At 40.6% G+C, this 13,830-nt stretch overlaps 2 protein-coding genes across 16 annotated transcripts in view; both read right to left on the minus strand.

The window, feature by feature from the left end:
* Positions 1–13,830, minus strand: part of MAGI1 (membrane associated guanylate kinase, WW and PDZ domain containing 1) — a 643,927-nt gene that overhangs the window by 285,268 nt on the left and 344,829 nt on the right. The window lies entirely within an intron of this gene.
* LOC121494694 (NADH dehydrogenase [ubiquinone] 1 beta subcomplex subunit 1-like) lies at positions 11,528–12,107 on the minus strand (the record flags this gene model as incomplete). The annotated part of the gene is made up of 1 exon (XM_041761406.1): positions 11,528–12,107. A coding segment is annotated over one exon (258 nt), but the record flags the coding sequence as incomplete, so codon positions are not given.

The raw sequence follows: 13,830 nt of genomic DNA on the forward strand, positions 1-13,830 counted from the left end.
TAATTATTTTAGGCTTTGCAGACCATTAGGACTCTGTAGCAACTACTCAAATCAGCTGTTCAGCATGAAAGCAGCCACGGACAACGAGTAGATGAATAAGCATGGATATATTCCAATTAAACTTAACTGAAACTGGTAGTGTACCCATTCCTGATCTAAACAGAAGTTTGAGAAGTCAGTATGGTAGGTTTTTGTTTTTTTCAAGTAAACTCTACACCCAACATGAGGCTCGAACTCACGACCCCAAGATCAAGTCACCTCGAAATCATTCCACCAAATGAGCTGGCCAGGCTCCCCAATGGTAGGTTTGGTATTGTTTGTTGTTTTTCTAGCAGATGGGTTTTCTGTCCACTTCCTGAAATTCCCTGACAACTGAGGGCAGGGAATGAACAGCAGAGCAGAGGAGTAGGGTACAGGGCCGGGTTCTGAAGAACCTGTTCCAAAGAGCACCAACCTATGCTGATCACATAGTGGGAGCTCAATACATATTTCTGAGATGCTTTATTTCTTTTAAAAAGAGCCAGGCACCTGGATGACTCAGTCGGTTAAGCATTTTCAGCACAGGTCACAATCTCAGAGTCCCAAGATGGAGCCCCTGGAGGGCTCCCAGCATGGAGCCTGCTTAATTTCTCTCTCTCTCCATCTGCTCCCCCCTCTCTCCCACTGTACTAAAAAATAAATAAATAAGAGGCAAGGTGACAGAATGAGATTGAAACAGGTGCAAATACAAATGACTTTAAGATAGCAATGTCAACATCTGTGAAATCTGGGAAGTGGCAGTCTTGAGTTGGTTATCTGTGCTTCTCAGAGTACTGGAGGTGAAGGACGAGGGCCTTTAACTTCCACATCGCTGCAGACTGATACTTTTATATATAAAACAAAGACCACAGCATTGGGCAATTGCTATAAAAATGTCTCAACTCTTACTCCCATTTTCTCTATGGGCCTCCTTCTGGACTGGTAACAGTTTGCAGACTGGCACCTGTCCTCAGACCATATTTTGAGCCCTGGGGATACTGTTTTCTAGGGGGTTACTTCCCCCCTTGTTTTTGAAATATGGCACAACTGAAAATTTTAAAACAATAAATCAGGAAGGAAGAGATGAACTGAAGACTGAATCTGAACATTTGGAGGCCATGAAGCCAATCTGCTGACATGCCAACCAAAAAGGGGAGGCATGTGAAGCTTCTTTCATTCAAGAGGTATCTGCTATGGGCCAGGTTAGTACCCGTTCCTGGGCCAAGGCTCAGAAGTATAAGTCACAGTGCCTGCTGCCTTCAGGGAGCTTTCAGTTTGGTTGAGGGTTTTTCACACTGACATTGCCGACATTTTCAGCTGGACAGTTCTTTGCTGTGCACGGCCATCCTGTCCTATACTGTGTAGTATGCTTGGCAGCATCCTGGCTTCTGTCTACTACATGCCAGTTGTACCTTCTCCAGTTGAGAAAACCTAAAAAGCCCTCCAGACATTGCCAGATGCCCCCTAAGCATCAAAATGACTTCCACTGTGAACCACTGGCCCAAAGTAAAGACTAATTACAGTGAACAAGAACTATAATATGCCAAACAGTGCAGGAAGGGGTCTGTGAAAAAACAAAAATTCCAACTATGTGGTAACAATGACTGTCAGGAAAACGGTGGACTACATTTATCCTGCTCCATGACATTCCCACAGTTCCCAATTGTGTTGGGTTTTAGAACTGACCAGATGCCATCACCTGTGGTATGTCATGGAAGGTTCACAATAGCCCTGCCAAGGAATTACTGCATTTTGCACTACAAGGAAGAGAAAACAAAGGTAATATCATTATCACCACCAATAACACAAAAGGTAACATTTACTGAGTACATATATACATAATCTATTATTCTAAGACCATTTTCACATTTAATGCTCATTATGATCCTATTAGGGAACATCTAATATTGCCACGTTTTACAGACAAAAAAACTGAGGTTAAGAGATATTAAATAACATGTCCAAGGTCACAGCACCATTAAGCAGAAGAGGGATTTAAATTTTACCACTCTATAGTGGCTCCCAAATCAAGCTTCATACGTAGACACACAGTCGATCCTCATTATTCATGGAGTATGCATTTACAAACTTACTTCCCCTCTGCAATGTATTTTTTTTTAAGATTTTATTTACTTATTCATGAGACACAGAGAGAGACAGAGAGAAAGAGAGAGAGAGAGAGAGAGAGAGAGAGGCAGAGATACAGGCAGAGGGAGAAGCAGGCTCCATACAGGGAGCCCGACGTGAGACTTGATCCCTAGTCTCCAGGATCATACCCCAGGCTGAAGGCAGTGCTAAACCACTGAGCCACCTGGGCTGCCCCTGCAATGTATTTGTAAACTGAAAGTTAACACTCGCCACACTTCTGCAGACATGTATTTGCAGACATGCATAGACTGGTGAGATATTCTGGTCACCCAATGTGCATGTTATCAGAAGGGACCAAATAGGGTGATGCTCGGCCTCATCTTTCACTCTTTTTTTTTTTTAAAGATTATTTATTTATTTATTCACAGAGACACAGAGAGAGGCAGAGACACAGGCAGAGGGAGAAGCAGGCTCCATGCAGAGAGCCTAACGTGGGTCTTGATCCAGGATCTCCAGGATCATGCCCTGGGCCGCAGGCGGCGCTAAACCGCTGCGCCACCATGCTGCCCTCATCTTTTACTCTTGATGTATAAACAAGTGCCCTTTTCATGGTCTATTTACTGCCATATTTTCACATGTTTGTGTTTGGGTGATTTCTCTATTTTAGATGACCATCAAGCACGAAAGTGCTGTCTAGTATTCCTATGTGCGAGAAGGCTGTGTTTTCCTTACATAGAAAACACACAAAAGATAAGCTTTGTTCAGGCATACATTAAAGTGCTGTTGGCCAAGGCATCAATGTAAATAAACCAACAGGATGGTACACCAGAAAAAGGAAGAGAAAATTCATCAATCTATACATGTGGCCAATCCATAAAGTGCTAAAGATCACACATTGGATGAAGGATAAAGCTATGGGGAAAAAAAAAAATCAGAAAAGTGGCTGAATATGTGGATTCTTGAGATGACAACCAAATAAATAAATAAATAATAAATATATATATATATATATAATCACAGTGGTCCCTGTTCTTTTGTGACTAAGAGCCAAAGACATTTATAGTCACATTACCCGGGTCAGGAAAATGTTAAATCTTTCTCATTCACTGTTTTATTTTAAAGATATACTACATATATGATTTGTAAAGGAATAGATATTAAATAAAGTATCTGAAATAGAACCACAATAAAACAAGATTATGTACTGAGTGAATGATGAAAATGTTATGCCCCTATTACCCCTTGGAACAATGGCTCAGAATCTGCTAATTCAGCATGCATGACAACTCTACAGAGTGAATAAAGACATTGTACCTGGATTACTCTTAGAAATCCCATATTTCTGGGTTTCACTTCATAGCTCCTGAATTAAACTTTTCAGCAGTGGAACCTAGAAAACAATGTTTTAAAGCTCTTCATCCATAAACCTGTGTTTAATTAATCATTGTGATACATGATGTTCTCTCACAAAACTTAACTATCCATCCTCACTTTTGGCATCACCTCAAATTTGATTTGTATGGCATGGAGAGGGGCCCACAGTCCTACAGTGCTCGTGCTGTACAATGATTTGGTTTATATTTTTGCTTATAGGCAATAATTTCCCTAAACCATTAGACAAAAAAAATTTCCAATCACCCTTCATATGGTTATTCAAAAAGTAACATCACACATATTCTAGCCAGAAGTCTACCCACTGAGGCAGAAGCCTTTCTATAACTGACTATAGTGACAGTAATTGTGCTGATCAATACACAGTAGGGGTTTGTCACTGACTCTCTATCACTGTCCTTAAATTTTAATTTCCCACGTCTTTGAAACTTTCTATTTGTGTGTATGTTTACCACAAACTATCACATTGCTAACCAGAGCAATGTTTTAGCATTGAGTATCTAGAAAAATGTTTAGCAATGAAAGATAATCAGAGGGGTACTTGGGTGGCTCAGTGGTTGAGCACCTGCTCAGGTCGTGATCAGAGTCCTGGGATCAAGTCCTGCATCAGACTCCCCATGGGAAGCCTGCTTCTCATCTCTGTGTGTCTCATGAATAAATAAATAAAGTATTAAAAAAAAAGAAAAGAAACGAAAGATAATCAGAGACAATCACATGATTATGAATAGTGAGTTGGAAATAGAATTTCTTAAGAGAACAAAGACTGGCTCCAGGTGGGATCTTAGGGTCATCCCCAAACGTCCAACAATGTGTATCTCTAATATAGAATTCCCAGAGGCTACTCAGCTGAACACAGGTCACGTAAAATGCTTTTTTTTAAAAAAAATTCTATGGCAGGTGAGTCTGGAAAAGACTGGATAAAACTTTGTAGACATTCAATCACATATTACTGTAATAGAAGCTCTGAGAAACCCGGAAGGGAAGAGAGGAATGAAACATGCCGAAAATACGTTTCAGTGAGCAGTTCCCTGACCGAGTTGACGATGGATTTCTTTTAAACGCCTATAAATTCCAGGGAACAATGTTGAGAAATATTTGAATATCTTGGTGGCTGAGGCCACAGGGAAAGACAGAACAATCCAGCACTATGTTCCTTCAGTGCACTGACAGATCCTCACTCTCGCTTCTTCAGTATGAGGGGGCATTCCAGATCAATCACCACACAGCTTTTGCCCCCACCACTGGAAATTCAAAAACTGCACCATTTGCTGCATGACCACGAGTAAGAGCCATCGTTAGGAGGAGATGCACACTGGGCCTCATGAAACGCTTCTGCACAACAATATCCATCCCGAACTAGACCAGAGGACCCAGTTAAGCCTTTTAGAATCACCTACAATTATCCCATTGAAAGGGACAAGCATGAGAAAAGAATGTTCTGATCCAATAAAAATAACTGTGTCTTGTTTGTTCACAGTGAGTAAAAACGGCTTCCTTCTCCCTACAAGAAAAAGTAGGAGAAAAAAGTAGGAGAAGAGAGGAGAAAAGTCTTCAAATTGTGACATTTTCATTTTCAAAAGGCCTTTATCTCAATTATTTGGTGATATTAGAAGGGCCTCTAGGAAGAAGGGAGCATGGAGCTAGACTTCAGGTATCAATTCAAAAATGGATTAAGTGAGACCAGGGTATGCAGGTATATGTGCTGGCTGGGCTGACACGAGGGGCATGCTTCGATGTAGTTTGAAGAAAATGAACAAATGTAACAGGGAGAAGAGTCTGATTCATCAGAATTCCACGGTGGCCGATTCCTGTGAGAAACGCAGCCAGAAGATAAAACTTAATTATACTTTCTGAGGCCACTGGAGACATTCTTGCAGGAGGAGTGTGATGCAGGGGAGGGAAGGACTGCATGTGTGGGAGAAGAGAGAGAGCCAGGAGGAAGGAGTGAATTTTCAGAAGTAATTTCAGGGGGACACCCGGGAGGCTCAGTTGGTGAGGCATCTGCCTTCAGCTCAGGTCATGATCCTGGGGTACTGGGATGGAGCCCCACATCGAGGTCCCTGCTCAGCAAGGAGTCTGCTTCTCCCTCTGCCTCTGTCCTCCCCCCGCCCCCGCCTTACCACCCTCCCTGCTAGCCCACTTGTGCTGTCTCTCTCTAGCTCTGCTCTCTCTCAAATAAGTAAATAAAATCTTTAAAAAAAAAAAAAAAGGGGGTGGATAAGTAATTTGGGGCACTCATGGAAAATTTTAATTAGTAACAGAGATTTTAAAGTAATAATGCTATAATGTTGAAATACAATATAAATTCTGATCCCAGGTTGCCTGGATCCCCATCCCAACTCTCCCATTCACTCAGTGTGACCTGGGCTGCTTGCTTAAATTCTCTGTGCCTCAGGTTTTTCATGTGCAAAATGGAGATGTTAATAGTACATCTACCTCCAAAGGGTTGACATGAAATTTAAATGAGCATTTAAAGCACTTACCACTTGGCACAGTACCTGGCACATGCAAGCACTATTAAGCAGTCATGTTGCCAGAGCTGGCTCATACTGTCTCATGAGATCCAAATCCTTCCCAATTCCATCTTCACTGATATCAGCCATTGTTCACCAAAGCCACAGGCAGTTGTTAAACATTGAGAGTCAGTTGTTAAAAATTTATGACATATCACACACACACACACGTGTTAAGTGTGTACATATACACGTGTATATGGGCAGGCATATATACAAATGTGTTTGCCATCATTATTATCATTACTACGATTTTTTTAAGTGTGACTCAACCAGAGACTGAATCTTTTTTTTTTTTTAAGTAAACTCTACACCCAACATGGGGCTCAAATTCGTGGCCCCTAGATCAAGAGTTGCATGTTCTAGTGACTGAGCCAGCCCGGTGCCCCCAAAGAGACTGAATCTTGAATTCCTGGCTTTGATATAGATTACATGAAAAATCTGAGGTTGCTCCAAATTGCAAATGTTTATGGGGTGCCAGCAACAAGTGTGACACAGGTGTTGTCACTGGGGCTACAAAAAAAGCATGGTGAAGGGCCTTGCCCGCCTAAGGAGCATACAACCTAGCTATGATTTTTTGCAAAAATAATAGCTGAAGTAAGACCCAAACTCACCCCATTTCACCTGCACCATTACCTCCTACTCATTTCACAGGAAAGGAAGAACGAGTAGGAATCTGGCACCAAATAGTTAGTGGGCACTGCTTTCCTTGGAGCCACTAGAGCTTGTCTGATCTTATTCCCTGTGCCCAGAAATCTCAGCTAATGTGGACAAATACAGCCATTGCCTTGAAGCTGTATTTGCTGTTCATCTCTCCTACTACACATACACAAAAAACCCAAGCCACACCTACATTTACATCTTTTTCAAATTAATAAAAATCAACAAACATGTATCAGCCCTTAGAACGTGTCAAAGTACTTTTAGTAACTTTCTACCTTTGGAAGCTATTCATTCACTGTTCTTAGCCACATCTTATCATACATCAAAACTGAAAAAGTCAGGGGCTTCTGGATGGCTCAGTTGGTTAAGAGTCTGCCTTTCAGCTCAGGTCATGATCTCAGAGTCCTGGGATTGAGTCCCATGTTAGGATTCCTGCTCAGTGGGGAGTCTGTTTCTCCCTCCCTCCTCTGCCCTTCCCCTCTGCTAGTGCTCGGTCTCTCTCTCTCTCTCTCTCTCTCTCTCTCTCTCTCTCTCTCCTTCTCAAAATAAATAAATAAAATCTTTAAGAAAAAACTGAAAGTCAGACTGTAATGAGAGTTAATTATAACACCTAATGTTTATTGAGAATTAACCATCAGCCATGCACATTCCTCTAAGTACTTTCCAATACTCCATTACACTTAACTCCTCATAACCCTGTGACATATCCTGTTAATATTCCCATTTTACAGACGTGAAGACTAAGCTTTAAAAAATTACACAACTTGTCACAGAGCTGGAGTGAACTAAAATTTGATCTGGAGTTTGAGAACTCTGGGACTATAAGTCAGGTGCTTCTCCATCTCTGCACCACTGGGATTTGGGGCTAGGTAATTCCCTGCTCTGCAATGCTATGTGTTACATATGTTTAACATATCTCTGGCCTCAACCAAGTAGGTATCAGGAGCAAGTCCCATTTTTTTAAAAAAAGATTTATTTAATTATGTGAGAGAGAGAGAGAGAGAGAGAGAGAGAGAGAGAACATGGGGAGAAATGGGCAGAGAGAGAGGGAGAAAGAGAGGATGTCAAACAGACTCTGTGTTGAGCACAGAGCCTGATGCAGGGCTCCTACAGAGCCTGAATCTTAAGGTCACAACCTGAGCTGAAATCCAGAATCAGATGCCTAAGTGACTGAGCCACTCAGGCGCCCTAGCAATTCCCATTTGTAACAATTAAGTGTCTCCAGTAAGAAGCAAACTCATTCATATGAGTTTGCCAAAATCCCCTCTGGACCAAAAATCATCCCTGGTTGAGAACTACTTCTATAAAAATTTAGAGAAATAGAGTAGAGGAATTCCAAAATCTGGCTATATATTAGAAATGCCTAAAGGATACATTCAAAAATAAGATTAAAAATGCAGATGCCAGGCTCTACCACTGATTCAGAAAATCAGAATTTATAGGGGCCCAGGATAATAGTCCTGGAAAAACTATTAGGGGAAACAGCTGAACACCAATTAGTCACGTCATCTTGGGAAATTACTCGCCTTTTCTGTGCCTCAAATCCCTTATCTATAAATTGAATGGACAAGGCTAGACTATATGTAAGACCTCTCCACAGCCGGCTAACAATCCATTTTGTGAAATCACGTGACACCCGTCGCTTTTCTCCTTGACAGGCTTCCATTCCACACTGCACACAGCAGCCCAAATCCTCAAAGGAAGAAGTATGTACAACTCCAATCTTTATATGACTATGCAACAATCTTGCCAAGGACAGATCCTTGACAGAAATACAATCTATTCCTTGTAGACCCAATCCAGTGCAGAATCACTGCTAGGAAAAGGCTGATTTCCACTTCACATTGAAGAGAGTAAAAACTTAATCCCAAATGAGAAATGGGATTAGGCAAAATGTTTGCTGCATCCATGAGAAAAAGAAAATCTCCCAAACCAGGATCACCATAATGTGTATTCACTAGAAATCTATGACTTGAAGTGACACCAGAAAATGTGTTCATGCTTTCAGATTCATGAACTGCATTTGTGTTATTTATGTAATAAAATGTAAAAGAAAAACATGGAAATTTTCTATACCCTAGATATGCAGGTCTTCATCTGAAAATCCCACATCCAATTCCCAACTGGACAGAATTCATTCCATGACAAGTAAGAACTTTAGAGAATCAAACCATCATTGCAATACCTGTATATACTAGTTAAGCCCAAAATGAGAAAATTGCTGATGACCCAAAGCAACAGCTTAAAAGAAGACATTTTCCTTTGCTTTTACCAATTTGTGAATAATCTGCAGGTTACATCAGTTCAGATCACTTCTACTTTACATGCCTGTTTGTAAAAATGAAATGAAAATGGTTACATTGGAAAGTGTCTGGAGTTGTTTAAGCAAAAATGAGAATAACTATTCTTCAAGAAGGAGAGGGAAAAAATTCCTTACAAGAATGTTGAACGGAAGGGCGTCTCAGGGGACAGTGGGAAATTTCCTGGATTAGGAGTTCATGATATAGCCTTCTGCCCAGAAATTGTATGTTATCAATTAAATGAGATGACCTGATAACACTAAATCAACTTATGAGAAACTGATCACGCAGTAAACAGATCTATAGCTGTAATTTCAAATCACCCTTTTAAATATGTACTACCAGTACACTCTAGGAAGGGCAGGGCAACTTAATATTAAAGTGTTAACAAAATTATTCCAACTTTCTGGGTGAGTATGGAATTACAGAAGAATGGAATCTATTGATCTTAAGTGAGATACCACTAGGCTGTGATCAAGAATGAAAAATTGTTTTCTTCTATCCCAGCTTCTCATTTGATGTGTTAGATGGGTTCTGAGAAGGCAGGTGCTAAAGAATACTTGTGTCCAAGCCCAACAGGGCATCACCTAGATGACTCCTACTGCCATCTGTTGGTGGCAGGCAGGATTGAACTTTTACTTAGGCTTGCAGGATTCTTTGTTCACATTGGATCAAAGTTCCTTAATTGAGTATCTATGTTTTCATGCGTCTGTTAGTCATGTGGATGTGTTCTTTGGAAAAAGTATCTATTCATTTCTTCTGCCCATTTCTTAACTGGGTTATTTGTTTTTTTGGGTGTTGAGTTTGATAAGTTCTTTACAGAGACTAACCCTTTATCAGATACATCGTTTGCAAATATCTTCTCCCATTCCATAGGCTGCCTTTTAGTTTTGTTGGTTGTTTCCTTTGCTGTGCAGAAGCTTTTTATCTTGATGAAGTCCCAATAGTCCATTTTTGCTTTTGCTTCCCTTGCTTGTGGTGATGTGTCTAGTAAGAAGTTGCTATGGCTGAGGTCAAAGAGGCTTCTGCCTATGTTCTCCTCTAGGATTTTGATGGTCTCCTGTCTCACATTTAGAACTTTCATCCATCAGGGAAATACAAATCAAAACCATGATGAGATATGAACTCACACCTGTCAGAATGGCTAAAATTAACAACACAAAAAACCATAGGTGTTGGCAAGGATGTGGAGAAAGGGGAATCCTCATGCATTGTGGGTGGGAATGTAAACTGCTACAGCCACTCTGAAGAACAGTTTGGAGGTTCCTCAAAAGTTAAAAAAAATACTACTTTATGATCTAGCAATTGCACTACTAGGTAGTTAACCCCAACGATACAAAAATACAGACCCGAAGGGGTACATGCACCTTAATGTTTATAGTAGAATTATCAACAATAGCCAAACTATGGAGAGAGAGCCCAAATGTTCACTGACTGATGAATGGATAAAAAAGATGTAGCATATATACATACACACACACACACACACACACACACACACACACACGACTATTACTCTGCCATCAAAAAGAATGAAATCCTGCCATTTGCAACAACATGGATGGAACTAGAGGGCATTATGCTAAGTGAAATAAGTCTGTTAGAGAAAGAAATACCATATGTGGAATTTAAGAAAGAAAACAGATGAGCATATGGGAAAGGGGAAAAGAAAAAAAAAAAAGGAGAGAGAGAAACAAGCCACAAGTGGCTCTTAACAATAGAGAACAAACTGAGGGCTGATAGAGGGAGGTTGGTAGGGGATGAGTTAGATGGGTGATGGGTACTAAAGAGGGCACTTGATGTGATGAGCACTGGGTGTTGAACATAAGTAAATTCTTGTATGTAAGTGAATGTAAGTTTGTAAGTCACTGAATTCTACTCCAGAAATCAATATTGCACTGTATGTTAACTAAAATTTAAATTTAAAAAACCCCAAAGTTCCTTAATTGGATTTTACAAATGGAAGAACATCTTTAGACCATTCTTAATGGTATACTGCAGATATTCCAAAATATTTCTCATGATTTTATCCCTTATATGACCAGACAATAAATGAATTCTCTGAAGGGATCTGGAGGTAAAACCTAAAATAATTGCCTCAAATTTCCTGATGCCTCATATTTTATCTTAAAATTCATATGACTTTGCATGGTACACTAGAGTAATCCATGTCCGGTTCTATGTAAAAATGTTTAAAGAGTGTTTATACTTTGACCACTTATGTTTTACCACCAAATATTCAGGCTAAATTGAGGATTCATTTGAGAACACCATACTTAGCCCAGCCCCTGGTTTCAGGTTATCCTGGATATTTACAACCTCCAGAAATACTCTTGCCCCATTTTAAAAAAAACAAGCATGGGGAATCCCTGGGTAGCTCAGCGGCTTAGCTGAGCCCCCTGCCTTGGGCCCAGGACGTGATCCTGGAGTCTGGGGATCGAGTCCCACATCAGGCTCCCTGCATGGAGCCTGCTTCTCCCTCTGCCTGTGTCTCTGTGTGTCTCTGTCTCTCTCTCTCTCTCTCTCTCTCTCTCTCCCCCTGTCTCTAATGAATAAATAAAATATTTTAAAAAAAGAAAAATAAGCATGAATTCAAGTCTGCCTCTGCCACAGTCTGCTCTGTGCCTACACTGAGCCTCATTTTCCTTATGTGTAATGTAAGGATCTTGAACAGGAACTCTTAGGGAGCTTCCAGCGCTGGTCACCTCTGCAACAATGGCCATCAGACCTGCAAAGGCAAGCTCTACTCTTCTCCCTGCTAGTGAGCCACAGGTGCACACTGTTAAAAAATGGAATTTTTAAAAAAATAATTAATGTGCTTTTATTTCTCTCCTAACTTTTAAAATGTGAACATTCTGTAATTTAGTCACGGCCTTTACTTCCAGGTGACTTCTTCATTGGGTCTCAGTTCCCTTCTAAACAACAAACTTTTATTCCGGAAGGCAGTTAGCTTTTCATCATTCTTTCTGTCTATGTAACATCCAAGGACAAACCCCATAGGCACAAGTATACGTACCCAATGGTCACCAACAATCTGAATTACGTTTATCTTAAGTGCTGGAGCCTGGGTAACTCCAACGACCCCGCGATCAAGGTCAGAAAAATGAAATAATTCTAATATTTTATATAATATAAAATTAAATTAATAAAACATTGTAAATAGGCATTCCCTATCTCATATATATTCCTAAAGGCTTTTTATTCAAGCTGGCAAAATACAAGCTCCCCCCCATTCTTCTCATTAGCAAAATGGGGAAATGCTTTACCTGTGGGGTCACCTCATATCTACACACATTGTAACTCAATATCAACACACCTCATATCTACACACATTGTAACTCAATAAGGATAGACTTAGAAGGGCATCTGGCTAGCTCACTCGGAAGAGTGTGCAACTTTTGAGGTCAGGGTGGTGAGTTTGAGCCCCATGTTGGGTTGTGCAGAGATTACCAAAAAAAAATTATTTTTTTAAAGATTTTATTTTTTTATTCATGAGAGACACAGAGAGAGAGAGAGAGAAAGGTAGAGACAAAGGCAGAGGGAGAAGCAGGCTCCACGCAGGGAGCCCGATGCAGGACTTGATCCCAGGACTCCAGGATCACACCCTAGGCTGAAGGCAGGCACCAAACCGCTGAGCCACCCAGGGATCCCCTAAAAAAAACTTTTATTTATTAATTTTTTTTAATTTTTATTAATTTATGATAGTCACATAGAGAGAGAGAGAGAGAGAGAGAGAGAGAGAGAGGCAGAGACATAGGCAGAGGGAGAAGCAGGCTCCATGCACCCGGGAGCCCGACGTGGGATTCGATCCCAGGTCTCCAGGATCGCACCCTGGGCCAAAGGCAGGTGCTAAACTGCTGCACCACCCAGGGATCCCCCTAAAAAAATTTTTTTTAAAGGATAGACTTAAGAGCTCAAGAGTAGAGCAAAAGTTGATGCTGAAGACTCAAGCAATAATCACATCAAAGGAGATCTCAAAGAAAGAATTCTAAAAACTCAATGATAAGAAAACAACCCAATTAACAATGGACCAAAGACCTTAACAAACACATCAGAAGGCAAATAAGCAAATGAAAAGGTGCTCCACATCATGTGTTGTCATGGAAATGCAAATCAAAACAAGAAGACACCTGTTAGAATGGTCACAGTCTAGAATTCTGACAAGTTCAACTGCTGGCAAGGATGTGAAACAGCAGGAATTCGTTTTTTGTTTTGTTTTGTTTTAAGATTTTATATACTTATTCATGAGAGGCACAAAGGCAAAGAGAGAGAGATGCAGAGGCAGAAGGCTCCATGATGCAAGGAGCCCAATAGGGACTCAATCCTGGAATCCCAGGATCACGCCCTGAGCTGAAGGCAGATGCTCAACTACTGGGCCACCCAGGCGTCCGGCAACAGGAACTCTTATTCATTGCTCATAGGAATGAAAAGCAGTATACCCAGTTTGGAAGCCAGTTTGGAGGTTTCTTGCAAAACTAAACATACTGTTACCATAGTATCAGCAATCACACTCCTTGGTATTCACCCGAAGGAGGTGAAAAATTATGTCCACACAAAACTCTGCACAGATGTTTATGGCAGCTTTATTTGTAGCCACCACATCATGGAAGGAACCAAGATGTCCTTCAGTAGATAAATGGATAAATAACCTGTGGTACCTCCAGACAGTAGAATATTATTCAGTGTAAAAAAGGAATGTGCCATCAAACAACTAACCGAAAAGAAGGAATGAGTTATCGAGCCATGAAAAAATATGGAGGCACCTTAAATGCGTAGGACTACGTGAAAGAAATCAATCTGAAAGGTTACATCCTCTATGATTCCAACTATAAGACATTCTGGAAAACACAAAACTA

The sequence above is a fragment of the Vulpes lagopus genome, chromosome 7 (assembly GCF_018345385.1).
Source record: "Vulpes lagopus strain Blue_001 chromosome 7, ASM1834538v1, whole genome shotgun sequence".
Taxonomy (NCBI): Eukaryota; Metazoa; Chordata; class Mammalia; order Carnivora; family Canidae; genus Vulpes; species Vulpes lagopus.